This window comes from Lutra lutra, chromosome 3 (assembly GCF_902655055.1).
Source record: "Lutra lutra chromosome 3, mLutLut1.2, whole genome shotgun sequence".
NCBI lineage: Eukaryota > Metazoa > Chordata > Mammalia > Carnivora > Mustelidae > Lutra > Lutra lutra.
Genome location: NC_062280.1, coordinates 103,370,873 through 103,397,777, shown reverse-complemented (window position 1 = coordinate 103,397,777; position 26,905 = coordinate 103,370,873). Strand labels below are relative to the sequence as shown.

The window sequence follows — 26,905 nt, the reverse complement described above, 5'->3', positions numbered from 1 at the left end:
TCTGGCCTTGAGGTCAGTGTTCCAGCTTCTTTCACCTTTTTGACTTATTTGCTGAAATGAAGTTGGACTTTGAGTCCTGTCAGCCATGCTGAAGGCCTTAAGGACTGTTATGCCTGTTCGTGTTTGGATAGATTTAAGTGTTATGATATCGGAAAAACAAGACTCACGGTTTTGATTTTAGACTTCAACAAAATTGCAAGTTTATACTATTTCAGTTTTTTATGTGTCCAGTCAGCTTTTAGGAGCTAAATTAAAACACCTACCCGCGCTGTAGAACTGCCGCCGTGGGGAAATGCATTTTATGTGCAGTATATTTGACTTTGTTAAAGCCCAAGTCTCAGCCAAGTACATTTGAAGATCTAATTGGCTTTATTAAGTGATTCATGAACCCAGCAGCCTCCTATGAAGCAAGTAGAAATGAGCTCCCATGAGCTGTACAAAACAGTAGGTTTTTATAGGAAGGAGGATAGGGTAAGAAGTTACTAGCAAAAGAAAACAAAGGATTGTTTCAGTCAAGGTCACCTTCCTTTAGGGGGGAGAAAAGGGGTCTTTTTAGGTGATTACCTCATCTTCCTTTGGAGGATGGAGAGGGCCCTTATGACAGATTACCTCTGTCCAAAAAATTCTAGATTGTTTGACTTGAAATTCCACTCCTGGAGGGGTTGAAACTTTGTCTCGGTTTGCTGTCACAGCAGCAAGTGACTGTACCTTGGGCCTGTGACTCTCTCCAACAACCTGGAGGTAGAATTTTGAAGCATAACCATTAGAATCCTGGCATTAGCCTTTTCCACACTATTTGAGGCCTAATTTTAGTTGCTTTGAAGTCATTCTGTTCCTTAGTAAAGAAATATGACATGACTCTCCCAACCTGTTTGTATCCTCTGTGATGGCAAGGCCTGTGACGTGCTCATGGAAGGTATCTTGTACATGCTTGTGGAATGAACGGAGAACGGGGTCCACAGTCCTTACTGTTTAGGGCATTGCGTTTTGTTTTGTTGTGTTGTGTTTTAGGAACACTGGAGCTTTATTTAGTTGAGTTTTGGTTTTTTGTATGTATAAAAGCAGTACGTGAGTTAAAAGAAATCTAAGTTCACAGACGTACATATGTATGTCAAAACTCATCCAGTTACACTTGTTAAACACCTACAGTTTAGTGTGTATTTTAAAATTATTTTTATTAAAATATAATGTATTATTTGCCCCAGAGGTACAGGTCTGTGAATCATCAGGCTTACACAATTCACAGCACTCACATAACACATACCCTCCCCAATGTCCATAATGCAGCCACCCTATCCCTCCCCCCACCCCCAGTTCAGGGCTTTTTTATGCCCCTGTTTTGTTCAGGATTTCAGATAGTTTGATCAGACTTAATTTGCCCTGCAGCACTTGTTCTTGAAGGTTAGTTTGTTTTCTAGAACTGTGATGTCCAGTGCTGTAGTATTAGCCATATGTGGCTGTTGAGCACTTGAAGTTTGACCAGTGTGACTCAAGAACAGAATTTTAATTTTAATTGTTACATTTAAAGACTCATTCTTGATTTAGTTATTGGGAAAAGTTTAAGTTTAAAGTAATTTGAATATGTGAGCCTACTAATTTAATGTTATCTATTTGGCTCTCATTCCATTTTTTTTAGACTATGCTGTTCTAGAAGATGTTCTTGATGTTAAAGATCAAGTGTGAGGTGTAGGAAGTGAGGAGGTAAAGTGGGCGGTGAGAGGCCAGAGTTCTGTTGGTCCTGACAGGGTAGGACATCAGTGGGGCTGGTGGCTCAGAGCTAACACAGGGAAAGGTGGGAACAAATTAAAGCATCTGGCAGCACCGATCTCAGACTGGCCCTTGTGAGGAAGGGGCAGGGCAGACAGGGCAAGAGGAGAGGGAGTTGGGAGGGTAGAGCAGCACACCTGTGAAAGATAAAAGTGAAGTAAATGCTTGTAGCAGAAAGAAGGTGAAGCATCCCCTTGTTCTTTGTGAGGGATGCTAGGCCAGACAGGGATACATGTTCTCCTGGTGAAGCTCAAACAACATGGAAGTCTCCCAGAGACATCTTGGCCAGTGAACGTAATGAGGCAGGCATTAATAGGCAACCGAGGACAGCTCTTTGTCCTGGAAGCCTTGTCACCATGTCACATGGAGAAGGAGAGTTTTAGAAAAATCAGCTGGACTCTACTCATTCAGCATCCATTGACTGAGTACCTACTATGTGCCAGGCACTGTTCTAGGTGCTGGGGATACAAAAGTCAGTGGAGCTGTCTGAACCATGCTGAGTGAAGAAGCCAGTCACAGAAGGCCACCCAAGATTCTGTGTATATGATATGTCCAAAACAGGTGAATCCCTCAAGACAGAAAATCAGTTAATGGTAGCCAGGGGCTGGAGAGGGGGATTTGAGATGAGCTTCTGATAGCTATGGAGTTTCTTTCTGGAGTGAAGGAACTATTCTGGAATTAGATAGTGGTGATGGTTGCACAAATAGTGAATCCGCTAAAAACCACTGAAGTATATAGTTTCAAATGGTAAATTTTATGTGATACGAATCATATCTCAGTTTAAAAAACTATTTTAAAAAAAATGAGTGAAGTACTCCTTCCAGGAGTGCAATAGACAGATTTGTAGGATCAGATATAATTATTGTAGCCCTTGGGATGAACACACTGGTGCCTAACCCAGGCCTTTGGGCGGTCAGAAGCTTCTTCCCAAAACCTCTGTCTTTACGAAGGAGTAGAAGAGGCAGGAACTGAGTCACTCACATTGAGTTGCTTACTGCTTTATTTGGAAAATCCAAAAAGTTCTGGCTCCTTAGATGAGGCCTCTCTGTCTGAGGGTATGTCGTCTGCCCTAATGGTCTCCACAGACTAGACCAAGGACACCCAAGGTGCAAGGTTACTTCTAGGCATGGGGAACTGTGGTGAGATCCTCTATTGGTCAGTGATCGTTGGGTGAGAACACAAACCCTCCAGCTAGTTCCAGCAGAAGGGGTTGACTCCATGGATCCTTGGGAACGTTTGAGAGGTGGGATCCAAGCTGGGTGAGGTCCCTGCCCAAGCAGCATATCAGAACCGGGCAAGGATGCTGCTTCTGCCTCCACCGTGAGGAAGCTAGCTAGTGGCCTAAGGGGTTGGGATGCCAGCATCATGGCTGCTCACAAAGAAACCACGCCACTTCAGCCGGAATCAGGATGCCACTGCCACAGCTGCTGGCCCCAGAACCAGGTTACCTCTGTGACCCACACAGCACAGCATACCTCTCTCCTCAGCTGGCTGCTGCTCATTCACATGGCCGGGAAGCGCCCCTGATTCCTGGAGCTCAGGGTAGCATTCACAGCCCTGGGTGCACCCCAGTGTAGAAACTAGAGTTTCTGGGAGCTCCTGGCTGGCTCAGTCCGCTAAGCGTCTGACTCATGATTTCGGTGCAGGTCATGATCTCAGGGTTATGAGATCGAGCCCTGTCTTGGGCTCCGCACTCAATGTGGAGCCAGCTTGAGAGTCTCTCTCTCCCTCTGCCTGCTTAAAAAAGAAAAGAAAAGAAAAGCTAGTCTTTTGTTTCCCAACCTCTGCAGTATAGGGAGTTGCCTCAGACATTGTGAAAAGAATGCGCAGAATCTGCCTCAGGGCCTTTCAGAAACTGTGTGGACACTCTGAATTTACCTTTAGTCGGCTGCACTTGTCTGTACATTTGTGCCAATGAAGGGGCACACTGTGCCCAGCTGGAACTCTGGGGTCTCTCCAGTTATATGACAGCCTCCCCCAAGGCCAGGTGATGCTTTAGCTTCTGGATTCCCGCATGTTCTTCCACTTCTGTTCAGTTTATTTGTTCAGCGTGCACTGGAAATACAAAATGTAAAAGGAGCTCCCATGCCCTCCGGGAAGAGGGTACAGACAGGCACACAGACTGCTGGACATGCTTGCCATCAGAGGTGGGGGGCGGGGGGACGGAGCACGACAGAGGTGGGGTGGATTGGACCAGGCAGACTGTCCTTCGTGGGCCATGCTTCAGAGAGGAGGGGGCTTGAGAGCAGAGGTGTGGGCGTGAATGGAAAGCAGGAGAACAGCCCGTGTGTGCACAGCGGTCTGCCAGGCAGGGTCCACATGGGAACATGGCAGGTGAGAAGGTGAGGCTAAGGGGTTGCTAGGCAGAGCTGCAGAAGGGAAGCCCTAGCGAAGGTGCCCCCGAGGTAAGAGGCCTGCCATTGACGTGGTGCAGATGAGGCTGCTGGGGAGCCAGAAAGGGAGTGAGGAAGAGTGGGAGTGCAGTGAGCCTGGAGGCCAGTGCACCAGCCCAGCCAGTGAGGCCCAGCCTGAGCAAAGGCGGAGCAGGCATCCTTTCTTTGCTTTTCTTAAATGGCCGCATGTACCTTTATCTCTTTAGAAACTGCTTGAAGGTAAGTGAGGTGTGCTGTTTTGCATCATGCTTTCTGTTTCAGGTTGAATGGTTTGCACATTGCTATACTTGCTTTAAAAAAAAAAAAAAGAACCTAAAAATAAACTAATTTAAACTAAAGTGCTTTTGTGAGTTTCCTTGAATTCAAGGTTGCCTGAAGTGAACATGTAACATTGTTGGCATCATGCTTGGGCGACGTTGGAGAATGAAAAATAGGTCAGACTCCAGGTTCTGAATGGAACCATTAGGGAGCATCCTTACCCCGAGCAAACACACTCGCATTTGTTTATACAGAAAGTTTTAAGGCTTTTAGCTTAAACTTTGGGCCTGAAATACGGCTCCTGATTCAGGGAGTAATGGCTGCACTTAAAAAAGAACATTGCACTGTGTTCCCTCCTAGAGCCCCCGTTCATAGTGTTCGCGTGGCAAGTAGAATGGCTGGCCCTTCATTCAAAAACAGTGGACTATGTCTGTGGTTTGGCACTTAAGACATTTTCTCCAGTTACCATAAGGTTTAAATTTTCTTTGGTGCTTTTCATATAAAAATCCAACCAAAATGCATTTGACCACATTGGTGTGATTTTCGAATAGTAATTGAACTTCCCTTTTTTGTGGCCTGCAGGAGATATGGATTTAGCCGCCAGAGCAAAACAGAGAAGGTAAGAAAAGCATAGATAAGGGGAGAGAACATTGGAGAGATGGAAGCGCCTCTCCCCTTTGCCTCTGTCTGATGCTGATGGGCTTAGCAAGAATGGGGGGTTGCGGCTCCGCAGTGACCCGGGCTCCCGTTCCTGGGCAACCCGGGTCAGTGGGGATGTGGCAGCTGCCTGGAGCCACTGCATCTCCCTCATACTAGCTGCGCACTGCCACCCTCATGAGCCAGGGAGCTGAAGCAGCAGCCTCATGGAAGGGCTGGAAGTCATGGCCCCGGAGACAACTAGCTGGGCTCTCCTAACTCCAGAGGTGTGAAGATGAAGTGTGCTGCAGGGCCCTGGGCATTCCCTGCTGGAGGAGGGAGACCCTAGACAGGTGTGAGCAGGGTGCTGCCAGTGATATAGAACACAGCCCCATGTTGCAGGCCTGCCCTAAGACAGCCTAGTGTGGAGAACTCAGGGAGGTTGAGGTGGGCGTTCTAACTTCACCCGGCAGTCTCAGAAACCTCCCATAATGTATGTGTTTACTGACGAGCCTTGGCCGTCAGCTGCAGGGCGGGCATGTGCATCTTACAGTGCCAGACCCCGTACTGTGTCTCAGCGCCTTTTTGCAGGGCTCTGCGTGTCCTTTCTTCATTTACTTCCCTGAGCAACTCAGTGAGGAAGACACTACCTTTTTTCAGAAAAGCTGAGGTCAGAAAGCTGTGAGGTTCAGAGAGGCTTTGGGATTTGTCCACAATCACGCAGGCCCCTCAAGGAAAGTAATAAGAATCTGAACCCAGGTCTGTGGGACAGCAAAGCCTGTGCTCTTAACCACTGCCTTTTAAATAATGGAATGCTGACTAGAGTTGTGGTTGGCTCTTAAAAAGCAGAGTCCTATAGTTTGAGATCCATGGGTACTCTTTTTTTCACTCATTCCCCATCAAACACCCAAGAGTTCCTTGCATAGGACACTTCCTCTCTCGGCTCTGTTCTCCTGCCACCCCGCCTCTGCCCAGAACCCCGATCCTTCCAGGAGGCCTGCCTGGCTCTCAGCCTCCTGCGTTAGGTGGTGATTGCTGTCTCAGTCAGCAGAGGGCACGGAGAGTGACTAGGAGCGTGTGTGCCGAAGGCAGGCTGGCTGGTTTCAGATCCCTTCTCTGTGTGACTTCGGACAGTGTTCTTACTCGCTGTGCCTCAGTTCACGGCATCTGTGAAGGAGGGGCGGTCACTGTACCCCCTCGCAGCCTTGGTGGGGAGAATGACTCATCATGCAGGAGAAACTGAATAAGCATAAGCTGTTTTATCGGGGCAGTGGTAGTTCAGGGCAGCCAGTCATTGATTAGGGTACCTTCTTTTTCGGTCTTCTCATTATTTAATTTTGCAACCGTTGTGTTTTTATTTTTAACTAAACAGTCATTTCCTCCAAAGCAAGGGTTTTCTGGATTTGTGTATGTCAGGTGGCATTCTGATAAATAATAAGAATTTGATGTGTACGTTCAATTTGGCATGTAATTTAGTCTGAAAAGAATGTCTGTGCATATAGTTATTGGGTGTATTAATTATGGTTGGAAAAGTTATGTGATGCCCATTAAATGGTATTCACTTTGGGCTTGTCTACAAATACAGATACAGGTTTCCTCTACTATCCCAAAGTAGAGTGTAGCTGTAAAGCCTTTTATAAGCCAAAATGGTATAAAGCAAAGAAGCAATTGCCATCAGTTTATATGAAAAAATTTGTGAGCATTCCTAGACCCAAAAAGTTAAGTCTTGGGCTTTTCTGATACAAGACGTGCCAACAGACACACAAAATAAATCGAGACAAAGCACAGATGCTAGGATACAGTTCGAAGCTCTTGCAGCTTGATGCTGAGATGCTGAATGTTGTTCCCCGGGAAGGAGCTCAGCAGCCCGCTTTCACTGCCCAGGTTACACACTCCCTCCTAATGGCTCACAGCTAAACGAACGCTGAAAACTGTCCTCGCGTTAACCTTTTTTTGTAAAAGCGAAAATCCTTTTCAGATTTCTTTCAGTCAGCAACAACAGGTACTAATAGGGGTCTTTTGTGAAAGCAAAGTGGCCCAACGCGAGTTTTCGGAAGCAGGGGTTACCTATATCCCCCGCAGTTAGGAGCTCACGGTGTTCCCTGGGGTCAGTTACAGGCAGGTTATAGAAAAGCCTTCTAGAATTGGGTTGGTCTAAGGAGGCCGTCTGAGACCGCCAGTTCTCTTTTTCAATCCAAGAGGACCCTGATATCCAGAGAAGGTAAGCCTGTGGTCGCCCCGCTGGCAGGTGGCAGACATGGTACTAAGAGCAAGCTCTCTAGACTTGCAGCGCAGTTTTGAGAAGCCGCAGGTCATGCGGGTGTCTTGAGCGTGGCGGTAGGTATATTTAGAGCCTGAGGCTGGGTCCAGAGCCAGAAACTAGATCACCAGGTGAAGTAGTTCGATTTTTATCCTTCAGGCCAGTGGTTTTTAAACTTCGTTGGCTGCTCTTAGCAGTAAGAATTCTGTTTTTCATCATGATTCAGTACACACACAGACAGCTCCAAAATAAAGGTTTCACAGAGCAGTGCCTAACCCTTTACTATGTGTAAAGCACTTTGATGTGTCCTGTTCTCTTATTTTTGTGTAACGTCTGTAGATGCTGGTCATACCTGCTAAAGGACTTGCATGTCCCCCAGTGGGTCTCAAGTGGCCGTTTGAAAAACACACTCTGTTAGGCAGTGATTTGCTCTTGAAGGGGTTACGGCCAGGGAGGAGACCCAGTCAAAGGAGGAGTCTGGCAAATGCATGTGACCTGATAGGCATTGAACCAGCAAGCAGTATAGCAATGGAGTGAGGCACAGGTCAAAGCCCGGACCTTGACCCGCTCAGTCTGTGGTAGGACTAGAAGCTCAGGTCTCTGGATTCCCCACTCTTTGGCAGGGACTGGTTCACCTTTCCAGATCTGCATATTGTCCTTCACAGATCTGTGCCCCTTTGCGTTGTCGTCCTTTCTTCACTGAGTCTTCATCTCCAGGGCCCAGCTATTTTTGCATCTTCCCTTCCAGGCCGAGGACAAGAAGACGGTCCTTCCCACAGGGCTGTCGGCTGCAGAAAAAGCTGATGCCCGTGAGGAAGATGAGCTTCAAGCTGCTGAAGAGGTGCGTGGCCCGTGTTGGTCCCTTGGGGTTTCTGTTTCAGTCATCTGGGGAGAAATTGTCCCTTCATCCCCAGCTTTGCAAAACAGCCAGCTGCCTCCCACACCCCACTGCTGTTAGCTGGCCTCTTGCACCCTTTCCAGTTTCCTTTCCTCACCCCTTCCCCCACGCGCCTCACTAGAGAGAACAAGTAAACAACCTTGGATTATACCACAAAGGTCTGTGTAGACCCGTCACAGAAGCCTTACGTACTGGGGTCCACTCATTGCTACTTCTCTCCGTTCTTCTTCCAGCAGCGTATCCAGTCGTTGATGACCAAGATGACCGCCATGGCGAATGAGGAGGTGAGGGGGGCATTGTGTAGGGGGCGCCATGTGGAGGTGGGGATGTGAAACCGCCCTGTGCTACTCCAGGGGGCCTCCTCCTAGAGGGACCCCCTTCATCAGAGGCCTGTCTTTTTAGCAGTCAGTGCTTCCTCTTTCCTTAGGGTCTTTTAGGAAGCTTTCTCCCAGTGCATAGTGTTGCCGTCCATGGGAACCTCTGGGGATCTCCAGGGACCCTTGTGAGAGTGGGATGTCCCTGCTGGGACGGCATCACAAGGACCTCTGTAGAGGAGCCGTGGTTCAGCCCTGCCTCTCCACAACCACCCATGCCAGAAGAACCCTCGTCCTTCCCACTCCATCTGCTTAGAAAATACAACACCACATTTTTCATTGGTCTTTCCAGACCTCAGGGCCTGTCCAAAAGGTTTAACCAAGGGCTTTGAAAGGGTCCCTCCTTTTTAGGGCAGGAAAAGCCTGTAATGAAGTATTTGGAGAGCTCTAAGATTCCTGTTTCTGTCCCATGTGTATTTTTTTCCCCCCTCAGTTCTAAGACTTCCAGGTTCCTCTGCTCAGGAAGAGACCCTGAATGGGGTATTTGGGGTAAAGAATGATTTCCCAGGGATACCCAGGGACCAGGAAGAATCTGGCACAATCACCTGAATGACTCACATGATAGAGAGATGGCTTACCATTTGCCCCAAGGCTTGTTTTCCCCTTTCCTTGTTGATAGATACCTAAACAAAGCCCAGAGTATTCCCCCTCCTCCCCGGGAGTATTACCTATTTTTGCTATACGACTCAGAGCATTCAGATTTCCAGTTCTGTGAAAGACAAGGCATGGCCTTAAGAACACCCCCTTCCCTGTGACTGCAGAGCCGCCTCACTGCCAGCTCCGTAGGCCAGATCGTGGGACTCTGCTCCGCCGAGATCAAGCAGATCGTGTCCGAGTACGCAGAGAAGGTATGTGGGGGCCCGGCTGGAGTCTTAGCCTCAGGTCATGCCCCCAGGATCTCTTCTGTGTCCCTATACCCTTCCATATCATTGATGGAGTCACGTTGTAATTCACCAGCGACATTTGTTGGAAACATGCACGCCATGCAAAGCCGTCAGCATTTGTCCGTTAGCTCAGTTAAGTTTCTTCTGCAGTGCCTATTTTTCTATACATATAAAGAGAAAACCTGTTTCTCAGAGCAAGGATCACATCTGATAAATTGATGTCCGAGGTATAGCATAGGCATTTTTCCTTCTCTACCAGCCTTCTTATAACTCGGGCTCAGTTTGGTGATTGGGTCGAAGAATAAGCTTTTGCCACTTAGGAGACAAACCCCATAACTCAGCCAAGCCCAAGGCAAAATTTTTTGTTCCACTTTATTAAAAGGGTATAGAATGAACTAAAGCCTGAAAGCTATATTTCAGTGTTAGATTTTTTTCTATCCTAAGAATAGGCAGCAGGACCTTGACTATTTCAGGGAGATGGTGATTAATCATTTTGCACATAACTGATTCTGGTCCAGCTGAGATGTAGTATCGGTGAAATCAGATTTACAGGGCATTGTTTCACGTCCTTCCTTTCCCGGCCATACTCAAGTCCATCCCCCTAAAACGTTGATGTGTATTAAAGCATCCAGCTTTGCTTTCCCTGTCTCAGAAGCCTTGACGACAAATTAGTTCTGCTCCAGCCCTCCGTGCAATATTCTTCTCAAGTGATTTTGCACAGATGATGTACTTGGGGAAGGGATGTCTCCTGAAACTGAGAGTTATGACCTTCTGTAAACACAACAGGGGGTCACCTCCCACCGATGAGAGGTCTTTGAGCAATACAATGAGTAAAATGGCTTAGAAAGTCCGGGGGTGTGATTCTCATGTTTCCCCTACCCGCTACCCGCCGAGTCAGTGCTTCTTAATACGGGTTTTCTAATCCAACTTTGATGGAGTCCAAAGTGTCCTCTGTTTCAGTCTGCCACTGAGGAAAGATGACATTAGTCAAAGTGTCCTAAGAGATTTGACTGGAAAAGGACTTAGATAATCCTTAAAGTTACAGATCAGCTTAAAAGCCTTGAAAGTGTAATTGAGGAGAATGATTTATACATTGCCCCAAAAAGGAAGTTTCTTGATTGGTGGTCAGCACACAATTGGATGGCACTTGCCTTTATGTTGCCACATAGCATTGCTGAATCCAGTTTTTTAAAAAAGACAACTAGAAGATGGGGTACTCACTGCAGGGGCCCTGACTTTTGTCTTCATACTCACCCACTGCCGGTGGATAAGAGCTCAGATTATTATTTTTTTTTATTTTTTTATTTTTTCAGCATAACAGTTTTCATTATTTTTGCACCACACCCAGTGCTCCATGCAATCCGTGCCCTCTACAATACCCACCACCTGGTGCCCCCAACCTCCCACCCCCCACCCCTTCAAAATTCTCAGATCGTTTTTCAGAGTCCATAGTAAGAGCTCAGATTATTTTAAGAGGGAAACCAAGCAGGCTGACCCTCCTTTGTTGGTCGTATGCCTCTCCTTGCCTGGGAGTCCTGAAGCTTACCTCTTTCCCCAGTCAGCTCTGCATGTCCATGTCTCCTTTTGGGTCTGTTATCCCCTAAACTTTTCCCTCCTCACCCTTGTACTGTGATCTGTACCCACGACCAGTGACTGCACTCTCTACCTACATTCCATTCTGCCAGAAATGAGTGACGTTGGAAGCAGTTTGGAACCAGTGTCTTTCCAAGGACATAGGTGATTAAACTGCTCATGAAGAATTAGAGGTTCAGGGTTCACCGCTTGATTGTGTTTTTTGCATTATGTACGTAGATCATACAGCGTTAAAGGTAATGCTTTTTAAAATTATATCCTATTAATCTTATTCCCATATCAGAGTCATCTCACATTTGCATATTACCCTCCAGGGTTGGTCCCACATCTCCATGGTGGTTCCTAGTTGCAGCCATCAGGTAGGGCATCAAGAGGTAGGGTGGTACAGTTAAAAAGACAGCATTTGAAGTCATGTCTTGGTTCATATCTGTCTCCTCTACGTCCCAACTGTATGACCTTGACCAATTTATTTAACCCCTCTTTGTCCTCCTATCTCCCTATGTAAAATGGAGATAATACTACTTCGCTGTCAGGATTTTGTGAAGATTAAGTGAAATGTGACTAAATACCTCAAACAGTGTCTGGCACGTGAGAGCTTTTAGCTGATACTCACCTTCATTTGCTTTTTTATAGTCTGCATTTTTTTTTTTTTTGGTCATGTCGAATCCTAAACATTTTTTATGTTTCTAGCCTTTGCACTTATTTGAATACTAGATAATCCATGTGTTAATACAGCCCAGTTCCTCAGACATTTCCCTGTTGTTCGACTTTTAAGTTGTCTGTGTCTGCCACTGTGGATAATGCTGTGGTAAACTCTGAGCAGATAGTTTCTACTAAGAGGTTTTTTTAGGAGTTGGGTGTTGGGTTATCTCTCTTTGTTGCTTTACAAATAAGTTGTAACAACATAAAATACTGTCAGTGATAAAGGGGCTTCACCATGGCCCCACATTTCCAACTTTGTTCATTTTTTTTTCATTTGTCTAACTTGCTACTTTAGTAGAACCTCTTTGCACCCGATAGGATGGGCCATGGTTGCTTGTTTTTGTTTGCTCTATTTTGTACTATATAAATTGTTATTACCTGTACTCATTTATCTTTTGGATATGTGATATTTTTCATATAAATTTGAATACAGTCTATATTCTAGATTTATATATTTCATCACTAAAGTATTTCTTGGCTATTCTTTTTTTTTTAATATACAGTAAGTTAGCCACCATACAGTACATCATTAGTTTTAATGTAGTGTTCAGTGATTCATTAATTGCATATAACACCCAGTGTTCTTTTATTTTTGGATTGCCTTTCATTATAAACAAGGAATTTGTACGTAAATCAATGGATCTTTTTATTATTGTTTCCAGGTGACAGGGTCATCATCTTTCCATGGATCCAATAAGTAATCCATTACATTTCAGTTCATCTTTTACTGATGATGTTTAATTCTTTAACTTATGTGGAGTTCACTTTTATTTATTCTAAAATGGGATTCATGCCGATTTTCCTCCTCCTATCCACTCTCCTAATACCATTTATTCATAATTTTTTATACTTACTTGGAGATAGCTTATCGTATTTTTGTGGTTTTTATCTAATTTAAACTGTTGATGGGCTCTTTCTTACTTTATTGGTTTATACTCCTCTAATTTTATGCAAGTTCCATGGTGAAGTTATGTTTGGCTTTGTTGTAGTTGTTTGCTTTATTGTTTGCTCCTGTTTTATCAGTGGCCTCCCACCAGAGAGCATGAGGAACACAACTGTCGCTGAATGGTCGGGTTTATTGCTGGTGCTGGTGGGGGAGACTGTGCACGAGTGGGGAGCCATGCGACATCTCAGTAAGGAAGCATTAGGAAAGACTTACTATGGGATTCTGGCTTGTTTTAGGTGATTTGTGGGAAGGACCAAGAAAGTAGGGCTTTGCTGTCTGTTGGATGTTTTAAGGGCGATCCTATAAATGAGTGTCTAATTAAATTTAATAAGATGGGGGAATGAAAAAAATTAAAAAGATGAGGTAATGAATCAAGGTTAAAGCTGTGTACTATTATTAGCCAGCATAGGGGGATGTTTGGTCATTTTTGCGATTTGAACAATGATGAGATTTTGTCCATGTTCAGACATGATTATGGAATGCTCATGTCTTTCCCTTCATCTTCAAGACATTGTGTGATGTAGACATTCTTTAGAATTACCTATGTTAAGCACCAAGACCTAGATTGTGCAGGGCAGCTCCCAGCAACATCGAGGTCTTGCCGAGAAGGTCAGGTTGGCTCTCAGATGCCAGAGACTGCTTTACTTCTCCTCTGCTTATTCATACATTTAGTTATCTACTGCTGCACATCAGTATTACAACAAAGGTGGTAGCTTAAAACAACACACACTTATTTTTTTTAAGATTTTATTTATTTATTTGACAGACAGAGATCACAAATAGGCAGAGAGGCTGGCAGAGAGAGAGAGGAGGAAGCAGGCTCCCTGCTGAGCAGAGAGCCCGATGCGGGGCTTGATCCCAGGACCCTGAGACCATGACTTGAGCCGAAGGCAGAGGCCTTAACCCACTGAGCCACACAGGTGCCCCAACAACACACACTTATTATCTCACAGTAACTGGGGGTGAGCAGTTGAGCTCAGATTAGCAGGATTTTTTTGTTTAGGACTCTCACAAGTAAAGGTGCTGCCCGGGTCTGCTTTCTTATCTGAGGCTCGGCTGGGGCAGGATCCACTTCTAAGCTCATGTGGTTGTTAGCAGGATTCAGCCTGTTGGCCGAAGTCCTCAGCTCTTGCTGGCTGCTGGCTAGTGGCTGCCCTCGGTTCCTTGCCATGTGGCCTTCCCCAAATTGCCACTTGTTTGATCAAAGCCAGCAAGGGAGAGCACCTCCTCATAGGCTAGACGTAGTTCTGTGTAACAGCTAGGTGCATGCACTCACATATATCCCATCACTTCGCTGTCTTCTCCTGGTTAGAAGCAGGTCACAGGTCCCATCTACATTCAGGGGATGGGCTTACACGAAGGCCTGAACACCAGGAGGCAGAGGGGATAGGGCTTTCCTAGGGTTGTCCACCACACTGTTTGGTTTTCACTTTAATCTTACTGCCATGGGGCTCCTGGGTGGCTCAGTGGGTTAAGCCGCTGCCTTCGGTCATGATCTCTGGATCCTGGGATGGAGTCCCGCATCGGGCTCTCTGCTCAGTGGGGAGCCTGCTTCACTTTCTCTCTCTCTGCTTACTTGTGATCTCTCTCTGTCAAATAAATAAATAAAATCTTAAAAAAAAAAAAATCTTACTGCCATGAATTGGGCTGATAACAGGCACTGGCAGTTTATCTAAAGTCCATGCCCTCACCTTTAGGGTTTCCGAAACGAATCCCTTGGAAGTGGAGATAGGATTGAGGGATGCCCCAAAGGGAGGCCTCCAGAGGTACTTGTAAGAAACCCAAATTAATCTGGTAACAGGATGGATTTCTGCTTAGTGAAGAAAAGGGACAAGATAGTTTTGGGAGTATGAAAGAGTGAAAATGATTTTGTGAGCTGGCAGTGAATCGAACAGCCGGCCTGGTGCTTGGAAAGCTGACAGGCATTAGGATATAAAAAATGTGGGAAAACACATGTGCAGGCTTCTCTTTGATTTGTAAAGTTCACAAGTTCTTCTAACAGTGTAACATGATAAATAACCCATGTGTTTCAAAGCAAGCCTCTGAGATATGTAACTCAATTTAATATGGTTCCTGTAAAGCAGCAGGGAAGAGGAATGTGAAGAAGCTCCCAGATATATAATTCATGATTCATGTAGGCTCTCGGCCAAAGAGCACCATCTCCTTTCATTTCCAAAGGGTAATGCCCTTTCCAGAATGCGCTAGATGAGACACTGCTGTGCTTTTTGGTGTTGATGTCTAATACGCTCGCTGCATCTTAGCATTCATTTTTATAGGGAAGGAGAGTGTGTGACTGTCATTTGCAGAACACTAAAAAGCTTGACTGTCCAAAACCCACTTCTGCTCTACGATCCTGCACTAGCTTGTGTCTGAAGAAGGGGAAGGAAGCTGAGCCAGGGAAGTAGCCAGGTCCCCTAGAAGGACAAGAAGGGACTCTCCCTAATGCCGCTTACTAACGAACCTTATATCATTTCAACCACTTTAATACGTGACAGCCAGCTAAATCATTCCTTGGTCAGCATCTTCCTGAAATAGAATCTTAAAACATTTTGTTAATCTAGAAGCACATATCTGCCTTAGGGAATCAGAAGAGTCTATCCTGAGTGCCTTCTTTGTGCTCAATGCCTTGTATGTGATGATCTCGTGAATTCTCAGAGCAGTGTGCTGCCTCCTTGCATATAATCCTCTGCCTTCCTTCATCATTGTACTTCCTCACGTGCAGCTGAAACTCTCTGTTCATGTGTATGTGGACCACGTTTTACTCCTGTCTGCAACCTCGGAGCAAGGACCTGGCAGTGTTGGTGTTCAGTATATAAGCGTGTGATGTTATATCCATTTTGCAGATGAAGACACTAAAGGGTTGAGTCACTTGTCCGGTATCACATAGCTAAGAAGTTCCAGGTTCGCATACAGGACTGTCTGACTTTGAAACCTGTCTCCTTGGCAAAGTAGAGTGTCTGTAGGGGCAAGCCATCGTCCTTTGCCGTCATCCTTCTCATCCACCTTCCAGGCTTGCAGTGACAAACCTCTTTAGATTCTGTCACTGTCCAGCTGCCTACCTTAGGCTAAGTAGAGAGAAGCCAGGTCATGTTGGGAACTAGCCACAGAAATAAGCAAAATGAAAATGGTGTGGCCCAGGCACTCACACGCAATCATACCTGTGCTGCTAAAAGCTGTGGAAGTTTCTATTTGGGGTGTGTGCATGTGTGGTTTTTCATATCACTTTTATAACCTTTAGAATGTAACATCCTGATGAATTTTAAGCCATCAAAGGACTTATTTGTGGAAGAAATTTTTTTCTTAATAGGTTTTGGAAATGTTCCTTTCCAGCAATTAAGAAATTCTGGCACCGTTGTTTCTGAACTTTTGATTCTAAGGCCCATTCTCTGGCAGTTAATCGGAAGCCCAGACAGTCTTGAAGTTATGTCTTGCAAGAGCACCTGGGGGGTTGGGGGGGCGCTCAGGTAATTGAGCTGGGTGTAGCCAAAAAGAGGTCATGGCCAGGGTATGGTCAGGAATGCACATATAAAAACACAAAGGAAAGTAAGTCCCCTCTAGAGAATGCAGACAACCACATTTGATTAGAGTGGATTTTGTCCCACTTGTCCTTGTCCCTCTCCTCTGTGATAATTTATATATCACTATGATGCAAAACCACACGCCTCCTAATTTCCACGCTTGCTAACCTGGACAGTACGCGTGTAGGAGCCTTTTGTTTGCAAGGACTGGAAGCTGCCCGTAATGGTATAAGCAAAAAGGGAGTGTTTATCAGCTGTCATAACTGGGAGGTTGGTGAATGCAGGAGTCCCAGGGACTCCAGCAGCCTTGTGTCTCATCTCTCTGCTCTTGCTTCACTTGGTTTCTCTCTCTGTTGTCACCTGCTGGCTTCACCACAGACTGTCAGTCTTCTAGCACCCTCCCCACTTCCATGCGTGGAGTCCTAAGGATGATATCTCTGGCGTGGCTTAGGTCCCATTTTCCTCCGGGGTCCAATTGCTTGGGCCAGGTGGTGGCCAACCTCTTGACTGGCAGCCTGTCTGGCATGAGAGCGAGTAGGTGATAGTGGTCCCCCACAGGAAATGTTATAAACCAGGTGATGCTAGGCACACAGCATGGCCGGTGCCTACTCAGGAAATCTGTCTAACTGAATTGGATGGGATTGACCCAAAAGTGTCAGTTGCTAATATGTCAGCCGCCCTCTTGTGGTAACTGCCTTGGTGTTGTTGTTTCTCTACCCTGGTTTCTTATCTCCAGGGCTATTCCAGTTAGCTTTTTCAAACACTTAGAAAGAAAATTGGTATCATTTTGGATATATGTTCAGTCTTGAGCTTTGACTTCTTTTCTGCCAGGGGACTGACAGAGTTGAGCCCCGAGACGGGATGATTTCCTTCTGCAGTCAACACCTGTTGTGCACACACTGTGTCCCCCGGCAGTGTCCACCGGGGGGGTGGGGGAGGGCGTTGCAGGGCCTAGTTACGAGGAAGAGGTGGACACTGCCTGCTGCCTCCGGGAGCTCCGAGTTAGCCGTCAGTCAACCCGTAAGCAGAGAAATTACAGAATAATATGACCTATATGATCTCAGATGGATGCCAGTTGCTGTTTGGTTTCTGTTGCCATTTGAAATGTCAGTATATGTGCCCAAAGCAAACTGGTTGGTAGAGTTTGTAAGGTTTTATAGGCAAGATAAACACGATACCAGGAGAGGTAGGCACAAGGCAAGATTTATTAAAGGTGCCCTCAGGCGATGTTCCGCGACTCCAGAGAGCAGGGTCGAGGAAGTCGTGCCGGGAGTGGGTTGGGGGGAGTCTTTTACCTGGGTTAAGACAGGGCATAGGTTTACAGCCGTATAAGGTAGGGTATTTGGTGATCGGAGGGTCCGGAGAGTCCTGTTTCCTGCATAGGTATCGGGTTACTTGTGGAGCCGTGACCTGGGCATACATCCTTATGGCGGGAGAGTCAGGGTTAGGGAAGGGGGTGGGGAGCCTGGAAGTTGGCGTCCTGGCGGTCATTTTTATTGTTCCTCCTGCATTCCCGGAGCCGCCGACCCAACAGAGTTGACATTGAACTTTTTGTCATAGGAATAAGTGGGCAGAATGAATGACTTTAAAACTATACCCAGTTGAAGTGAAATGGAAAGATACAGTTTAAGGGGGCTGGGGACTGGGGAAAGTTATTGCACCTTGCTGAGATTAGCAGATCATGGGAAACTTAGCAATGGGGAGATCCTGACTCCTTTGTTATAAGAATCAGGCCTGAGTCAGAACCAGTGTGGTTTCTAGTCAGCTAAGATACAAATGTTTCTAATCCCACCAGTCCCACCACAGAAAAGCATTTTTACCATTTTTTCCAGCGGCATTAGCATGTGGAGCTTGGGAAGAAGTATGGTATGAGGGAGAAGTTGTCTTCTTGGGAACCTCCTGCTGTAACCACAGATAGAAAAAAGGGTCTTCTTTTTTTTCCAGGGTTGGATTTTTGTACTCCTTCATTCTGGACTGCATTTCTTCACACAAGGTCACAAGTGTTAAGTCACACCCTAAATCTGTCAACTTCCAGAGGGCCAAGTTTCCTCTTGCAGCTCTCATCTCTGTTGCTTGATGCATAATGACTGCTCAGCAGAGGCTGACAAGTCTCTGCAGGTTTGTGCAAAGACTCACCTAGTGGCCAGGACAGGTGACTTTCCTCCCTATGATGGGCTTTTCTGTGATGTTGTGTGGCTCCACTACTAGTAGTCTCCATCTGAGCACTGCTGACAATATGCTGTTTTCATTTGTCTCTATCTGTCTCCCTGTAAATGAGAGCTAGGATCATTGTATATTCCCAGTGCCTAACACAATACGGTTTTCATGAGCATTTGTAGGAGAGAGGAAAGACAGAACAAGAAGACCTTTCAAAACTCTCTCTTCCTCTATAGCACAGTTTAGGCTAGGAGAGAATGTAGAGGACAACACCTTTATTTGTGCATGAGTTGGTTTTACCTGATTGGACTGTGGAGGTCCAGGAGTAAGGGCTGTGTCCCCACTACCTACCACTGGGCCTCACACATAATAGGATCTGACTAAAGGGTAATTGAACGAGGCAAAGGAAGGTGGGATAGAGAGATCTAAAACTACAATCTGAATTTAGAGATTAAGGAGCCCTATAAATCTGGAGAGAATGATGCTAAATGTGGGGTTAAAATATTCCAGGATTTCCTAAAATCTGGGGGACTGATGCAATACGTAATAACAGCATAAAAAGAGAAAAAAATGGTATCAGCTAATGAGTTGTGGACCTGATAGGATTGTCTCAAGCTGCACAGCACAGTCTACCTTTTTAGAGTCTATATCAATTTGGATAAAGGCACAGAATTAGTTTGCCAGATTTGGACATCATTTAAAGCTAAAACAAAGAGATGGCTACACCCCAGAGAATAGAGTCAACATTCAAAAATATCTTACATTGAAATTAGGAGCCCAAACAAATCCATTTGTTCAAGAAGGTATATGGGAACTGTTCCATTTCACTTCAGAAAAATCAGTCACACCAATTCAGGATTCAGTGAGCCTGCCATCTGACAGGACGGTAGTTTGTGGGGAGAAGAGTGGAAACTTCTGGATTTGTTCATGCCTCCTAAATGTGCAGTGCTTTCTGGGCAGATACACCGCATTGCCTGCTGTGGAGCCCAGAGCTACGTCTTAGATGCAGCAGAGTTGCATGAATATGGGTCTTCGAGGTTCATGGCATTTCATCAGTGGGAGTCAGGGATAGTAAAAAAATGTTCACGTATCCCGTTTCACCAGTGGAAGCAGAGAGGGTGAGTGAATAGTCCCATCCCATCTGCAGGGCTCAGACTCCAGTGAAGAGTTGGAAAGGTCCCTTGTCAGCTAGCATATTTCTAGAGGGTAGTAGCCAAGATGGAAGGGTACCGACATGTTTTACAGAAAGAGGAGACGAAAGAGCTGTGGATACTTTTAGGTGAATCTGTTACATGGAAGAGTGATTGCACTTACCTCTGTTGCCTTAGGGAAGAATGGCCGTGTACGCGTTTGAGTCTTTGCAAGGTCTGATTCTGTTTCTGTCTCTGTTCTTCCGGGGGGATTTGCTTTTACTTCCAGCAGGCATCTGGAGGCACCCCAGCCCAGGTCCATCGCATACGTAGTCTTGACTTGTGGGGTTTTGGGACCATCCAGGTAATATGTGCATTTGGATTACAGAACTGGACCTGTTACAAATCTCAGTGCAGATTTCCTTTCTTCTTTCGTTCGTTTATTCAGAGCAGTTACTGAATTATAAAAAATCATTGCTTGAGATCACCTGGTATTGGCAAGTACTTTCAAGAAAAAAGCCAACCTCAGTGGTTATATATACCTTCCTGGAGCTCCACTTTCACTAACTCTTTGGCCCTGTAGGTTTTCTTACATTCTTGTTAGCTCATAGGTTTTTTTTTTTTAATATTTACAAATAAATATTTTGGGGTGTTTGGGTGGCTCACTCGGTTAAGCATCTGACTCTTGATTTCAGCTCAGGTCAGGAGTCTGCCCGGGATTCTCCGCCCCACCCCCTGCCCCGACCTCCTGTGTGCATGCACACACTAAATTAATTAATTAATTAATTAGTTTTATATCATCTGTTTGTTTGTTTTCAGTAGAAAGATTCATCAAGGTGCCAGAAACCAAAGTCCATCTGTTGCGGACAAAGAACTATATCATGAGATAGGGATCTTTCTTGCTTAGGAACCATATTTTAGTGTGGGGAGGGAGATAATACAGGAGAGATTCCTATTTTAGGAAGAAGGTTGATATGTAGATAACCTTTGGGGTCTCTTTCATTATAAAAGTATATAGTTTTAGCTAAAGTAATCATTTTTTATTTCTCTTAGGAATTTACTATTTTGAACAAGACTAATATTATCGAGTGACATTTAAATCTTGTTCCCCTAACAGTGGAAGTTGTGAATATCTGTCAGTTATTAGGAAACATTGAATCTGCACTAGAAGTCATCTTAATCCATTCTGTGGTTTTGAAAGCACGTTCTTAATCTGAAATTGTTGAACGAAATTAGATTAGTTCTTTAGCCCTCCCTCCAGTGTAAACACAAATGGAATTATTTGTAGATGATTGGCATTCTTGGAGAGATACTGCACTTTTCACGTAGAAATCAGTTAAGATGCCCCAAGGATTTAATTTTTTTCTGTCAAGGATTTACTGTAAAGTTTCTTCTCCTGTTCTCCATCTGTCCAGCTTTGTCTCATCCTTCCAGATCAACTTCGTCTTCTTCAATTCCCTTCTCACTGTGACTGGCAGTGATGCCAGATGCTCTAAAGACCTGTTTCTGCCTTTATCAGTCTCTAGATTGCTTAACAAAAAGTATGTTTGAAAAGTAGAGCTATCAGCTCTCCATTGACGTGGTTGACTCTTCAGTTCAGCTCTAGAATAAACGATGATATCTGCAGAAAAATAACTTCCCATTAAACAAAGCACTTTGCATAGCACCATCTCTAGACTCAAAGGCAAACAGAGGAACCTACAAATTCATGTAAACTATGGGCCTGTAATGTGCATATTATTCATTTTAATTGGGCTAGAGAGATGTCACATTTGGAAATGGCATTTAATGTTCTGATATTAATGTGTATTAATGCTTTGCAGATTCAAATTTAAGGGATTGCACTTAGCAATGAGAATTGCTACCTATCAATGAGAGAAAGGTTGTTGAAAGCCCATGTCTGCTTAGAGCATATCATAACAGATAGATTAAGTTTGTAGGGTGACTTCAAGGTCTTTCTGTGAACTCTAAGTGTATTTTCTCTATGTGTATGGTTCTCTGAATCACCTATCTAGTGAAAGAACTTTCCTCTCTTAATGTTGTATAAGTGATGGGTGGGCCCACTCCACCAATTGGAGTTCCTTCCTAATAAGGGCACCCCAATCCATGGTTGGGACCAATACATAATTCTCAAGTGAGCCAGTCCCCTTAGATTAAAGTAGTGGTTCTCAAAATTTTCAGTGTCAGGACCCTTTAAGAACTCTTAAATTAAAACTACTGAGGTCTCAGTAGCTTACATATTAATTCATTTACAGAGGACAGTAATAAATGCTTTATATATTAACGTCAAAGCAATGATACTAATACATGACATGTAACATCTGGAAAACTTCACTGTATAATAATGAGAGAATGAGAATGAAAAAATGACGTTTTAGTATTATGAAAAATATTTTGACCCCAAAGACCCCTGTTGTGAGGCTCTTGAGGGACCCTGTGGCTAAAAATTAAGTCTAGATAGAAAGATAGTAAGAGAGAGAAAAAGAGAAAGAAAGAGCTAGCCAACCAGCCCCAAAACCTTCTTTCCAGATATCAAGATAGCTACTGGTTTTCCTGCAAGAAGCATTCTTGGCAGCGAAGTCAGAGGCCTTGATTTTAAAACAAAGTTGTAGGTATGCCAGGTAGGTAGAAGAACTGGGTGGGAAATACACTTTCCATGGTCTTGGGACCCTATCCATAAAAGCAGTTCATTGGCAGGAAGACCTGCTAAAATTTGGAGACACCATCAAGCCAGACCAGAGGTGCAGAACAGCACTGAATGAGTATGTGCTTGCCCCAATAGACTAGAGGGAGTCCTGGGGAGTAATCCTGCCAGCCACAGCTCTGTCTGGTCCAGAGCCACAGAGGCAAGTTGGAGGAGGTCGGAATATTCAAGATAATCCTGACATCAAACAGAGGGACATAACCTGTGGGGTAGTTCCAGTGAACAGGGAATTCTCTTTCAGATGTCAATAAATCATGAGCTGGAAGGCTTGGGTAATTCTCCAAGTTAAGTTAAATGCTGTGAGGATATGCCAAAGACATGCTGGAAATCAGTGTCCAGCAATCTGAGTTGGATGTTAAAACCCAAATCTGAAAATGAACTATAAGAAAAAGCTATTAAATATATAGCAGACAAAAGTGGCCAAATTAATAGCATAGTTCAGGGTGACACTATCAAGTAAAGGAGATATAATTAGCTCATTATAATTGTTCCTGACAAGTGATTTGGAAATCTAGAGGAAGTGGTCCTTCCTCCTCCCTCTTTTTTTATATTCAAATCATTTTCAGAAACAATTCTCCCTCCCCAGACTATAGGTTGTGAATATCTTGATACGACCAAATGTATTTTTAAATGTTAACTCCAATTTCCAGAGATCTAATAAGCTGGAATATGTTAGTTGACATTTTCCGAAGTCCTGGTTTTCAAGGCAAGGTGTGTTGTAATACCAAATGCTCAGTTTTTCTATTTCTGTTATGGCCCACCAGTCTAGGAGATGGAAAGTGATGTTCCTTACTGTTTTATGCAGCCACATCCTGCTGGTTGTTCCCCACCTCCGGAGCCGTTAAGTAGCAAAAACTCATCATCCGTTAGTAGTGCTGCTGAATTATTCAGGGAAATCCTTAACCAAAATAAATGGTGACTATTCCATCCAATTTCTCCTCCTCTCACTTTCCCATCTCTTTTCCCCATGGACAGATTTTCCAGACTTTCAAGGCTTATGATCACTGTTAAAACATGCAGGGAAAAAATCGAATACCCAAATAGTTTTGTTGCACTTGGGCTTAAAGTCAGTGCTTAGTTTGGTACTGGGATACTTCCAGTTGAAAAGGGAAATGTGGTGGAAATGGGCGTTTGTTTAATAAAGCTCATTTAAGCCTTTCTATGATCATCCAAGAAGTATTGGAAGGACTCCTTTTACAACAGGATCGACCTTTTAATTTGTTTGTCCTGAGGCTGGTGTTTGTGTTCAGAGTCCATATCAAGCTCCGTCCTCTTCTGTGTGGTTTCTCAGTGCTGTTGCTGCTTCACCGAGAAATCTCTCCCTGACTCCCCTTGAGGCCTGGCAGGTCCCTGCTACCCGTGCAACCCTTTTTCTCCCTCGCCTCCCCACCTTTTGTTTCAGGACTCTCCTGCTGCCCCGTCAGTAGCTTCCATCCCTCTCAGCTCTATCGTCTGTGAGCACCAAAAGAGTAGAAATAAGAAATGGTTAAAAGGGAATAGATCCGTGGACGGGGAGAAACAAGTGAATAGGCTGTTGCTTTGCATTTTAAGTCCTTCCAGACAGTTACTGCTTTGATGGTGCCAGTTGCCTCCACATAACCATATTATTATGTGTTTCTGTGCTTCTGCACATGCCGTTCCCTCTGCCAGGAATGCGGATTCCGTTGGTAAGGGTCTTAATCGTTGTGTTGGCTCCCCGCATCTGGACCTGGGTGTTGCATAGGACCCCATGGCTGAGCTGGCTTGGTTTGGACAGGCTGCCAGGTAGTGCTCTGCCCAGGGTGAGCAGGGCTGGGTCTCTCTTACACAGACTGAGGTGGGCTTACTAAATCCTTTGGGCTTGCCCTCCCTGTTTCCCACAGCAGTCTGAGCTGTCAGCCGAAGAAAGTCCAGAAAAATTAGGAACCTCCCAACTTCATCGTCGCAAAGTCATCTCCTTGAACAAGCAGATTCTACAGAAGACCAAACATCTGGAAGAGGTTGGTGTTTTCTTTTTATAATTTCTTTCAAGTAATATGAAGCTTTTCTTCAAGAAGGGTGAAGATATTCATGTTAGAATGGAGGTACTAGGGGCGCCTGGGTGGCTCAGTGGGTTCAAGCCTCTGCCTTCGGCTCAGGTCATGATCCCAGGGTCCTGGGATCAAGCCCCGCATCGGGCTCTCTGCTCAGCAGGGAGCCTGCTTCCTCCTCTCTCTCAGCCTGCCTCTCTGCCTACTTGTAATCTCTGTCTGTCAAATAAATAAATAAACAAAATCTTTAAAAAAAAAAAAAAAAGAATGGAGGTTCTAGAACAGGGATTAGCATACTACAGCCCTTGGGCCAATCCACCTACCACCTCTTTTTATAAGTAAGGTTTTCTTGGAATATATGCACATCAACTTGTTTATGTATTTTCTGTGGCCGTTTTCAAGCTCCAGGGCAGAACTAAGTAATTGCAGCAGAGACCACATGGCCCAGAAAGCCTAAAATATTTACTACTTGGCCCTTTCCAAATGTGGTTCACAAAGCCTAAAATATGTACTGTCTGGCCCCAACTGAAAAAATTTGCCAACCTAGTGCTAGAAGAACATCACAAGACTTAAGAATAGCATTTATTGATTGACAGTGTTCACTGAGCGCTGCTCCGTGCTAGGCATAAAACTAGGCTGTGGAGATGAACGAAGAACTAACTCATTCTTTTCACACAACATCCTTGTGGAGGAGGTACTGTTCTCCTCCTTTTATGAATAAGGAAACTGAGAAACAGAGACATGAGGTAGTTTTGCCTGTGATCACACAGCTTACTAATGGTAAAACCAAAATTTTGAATATATAGATCTACCTCATAGTTTCTAATTGACCCCATAATGCAACAGAGTGTATATGTACTATAATTTACTGTTCCTGTCCCCTGTTCACGGGTATGTGGATTGTTTCAGGGTTCCCCCCCAACTGCAAATTTACGCTACCATGAACATTTTTGTAAAATGGTCATCTTTGAGCAAATATGTATTTGTATAAGAATGATTTTAGGAAGTGGGATTGCTGGGTCAAAAATACAGGCATTTTCTATTTTGCTCAAAACCATCAAATTATTCACCAAACATTCTACCAGTTTATATGTTTATCAATAGTATAGGAGAGAATCCAAACTTCTTAAATCCAGGAACCCCTCTTCTAAGATCATGCAGGTGGAAAACAAGCAGGAGGCACTCATGGCCTTGGTGACAAGCGTAGGGAGAGTCCTACCCCAACAGAGAAATGGAAGAAGGGCCAAAGCAAGAGAAGGAGTAAAGAGTGGCTCATGGTCCAACAGGGGAATGCATTATAGAGGCATAGAACTGGAACGTAGCTAATAGGCCCCTGAGCAGAAACCTGAGATTGAGGAAGGAAAGAGGAATCCAGAAAGGGATGGTAATCCACTGCTGAATTTGGGGCTGGGTCTAGGAATTAATTTTGAAGAAGAAAACGAGGTTAGGATGATCATGAAGGATTCCAGCAAGATGAAAAGTAGGCTAAGCTACTGAGACATCCTGTGTTTGGGAAAAGATGGTCAGATGAGCAGATGAAGAGAGCTCTTATAAGTTAAATTAATCAAGTGGAAGAAATGAGTCTTCACTTCTTAGCAGGCTCCATCCCTGCCAAGATCCAGCTCGCATGAGTCTTTGTTGTGAGCCTTCCTTAGACATGCTGATAAGCCAGACTGTCCTGGGACCTCCCCTAGGCCTGGCTCTTCCCCAGATATTCTCATACTCTGATCCCTAGTACACTGGTCCACATCCTTGCAGGTAAGGACTATGTCATGTTCCTCACCTTCTCCTAAACACCTCATTTGAGCAGAGCACTGGGTAAATGTTAGATGGGGGGCTGGGTGGGTGCATGGGTGAGAGGTGGACAGGAAGGTGGGAAATGCCAGGACCCCTTCCTGGAGCCACAAAAGGGCTTCAGGAATTCAGTCACTCGTATTTCAAAAGAAAAATTCTCCAGAAATATTCTTCTCTGCCAATTACACAAACATGTCAATGGAAGTTCTCATTGCACAGATGGCTTCCTTGAAGAAGGAGAAGCCAGAGCCTACCTGCTTCCGTCCTTTATCACTCTTGCTCTCTGCTTGAGTTGGCTTCTTGATAGGCCTTTTTGGAAATGTAACCATTGATCAGTTATGAAGACTAGAAGCATGATTTAGGAGTAGTGATTTCTGAAGGCGACATAATTCTTTAATGGGTTGCTTACACGTTTCAGGATGGGTCAAGTTATTTTGAAGCAATCATTGAGATACAGGATATCTTTGCTAATTTGAACACGGGTAACAGCCAGCGTCTGTTTTCATTTTCTGCCACTTCCCCTTTTCAAAAGTGGAAATGTGCAAACTCTTTGAGCTTTCAGTGAATGTTTTCAGATTTTTAAAAGTTCATAGCACAAGAAATATCTTTTAGTAAGGAAAAGAGAAATGACATTTTCCTGATGTAAGTTTACAATCATGTAACTTTGAACAGGAAAGTCATTCATCTTCTGTCTCCTCGTGTTGAAGTCGTGAATTCTTTCATCTATCTCAGATTGCTTGCCAGTCAGTCATATTCTGTGCTAGCATCCTGAGTTGTGAGATGCAGTTTGTATTCTGGGAATGGGCACAGTGGGTAAGTAAACTGGCTACTTTTTCGTAGCCATACAGAAAAGTCAGACCTGGATTTGAATCCTGGCTTTAT

The 26,905-nt window shown here is 44.6% G+C and overlaps 1 protein-coding gene across 4 annotated transcripts in view; it reads left to right on the top strand.

The window, feature by feature from the left end:
- CCDC93 (coiled-coil domain containing 93) overlaps positions 1-26,905 on the top strand; it is an 87,347-nt gene that overhangs the window by 33,349 nt on the left and 27,093 nt on the right. For 2 of the 4 annotated variants that reach the window (XM_047722564.1, XM_047722562.1), the window contains 5 exons: positions 5,001-5,037; positions 8,063-8,155; positions 8,449-8,496; positions 9,348-9,434; positions 24,083-24,199. In XM_047722564.1, coding sequence (XP_047578520.1) covers positions 5,001-5,037; positions 8,063-8,155; positions 8,449-8,496; positions 9,348-9,434; positions 24,083-24,199 — 382 coding nt within the window. Of the gene's footprint in view, positions 1-5,000; positions 5,038-8,062; positions 8,156-8,445; positions 8,497-9,347; positions 9,435-24,082; positions 24,200-26,905 lie in introns of all 4 variants that reach the window. The other 2 variants (XM_047722563.1, XM_047722561.1) reach the window with 1 other exon arrangement.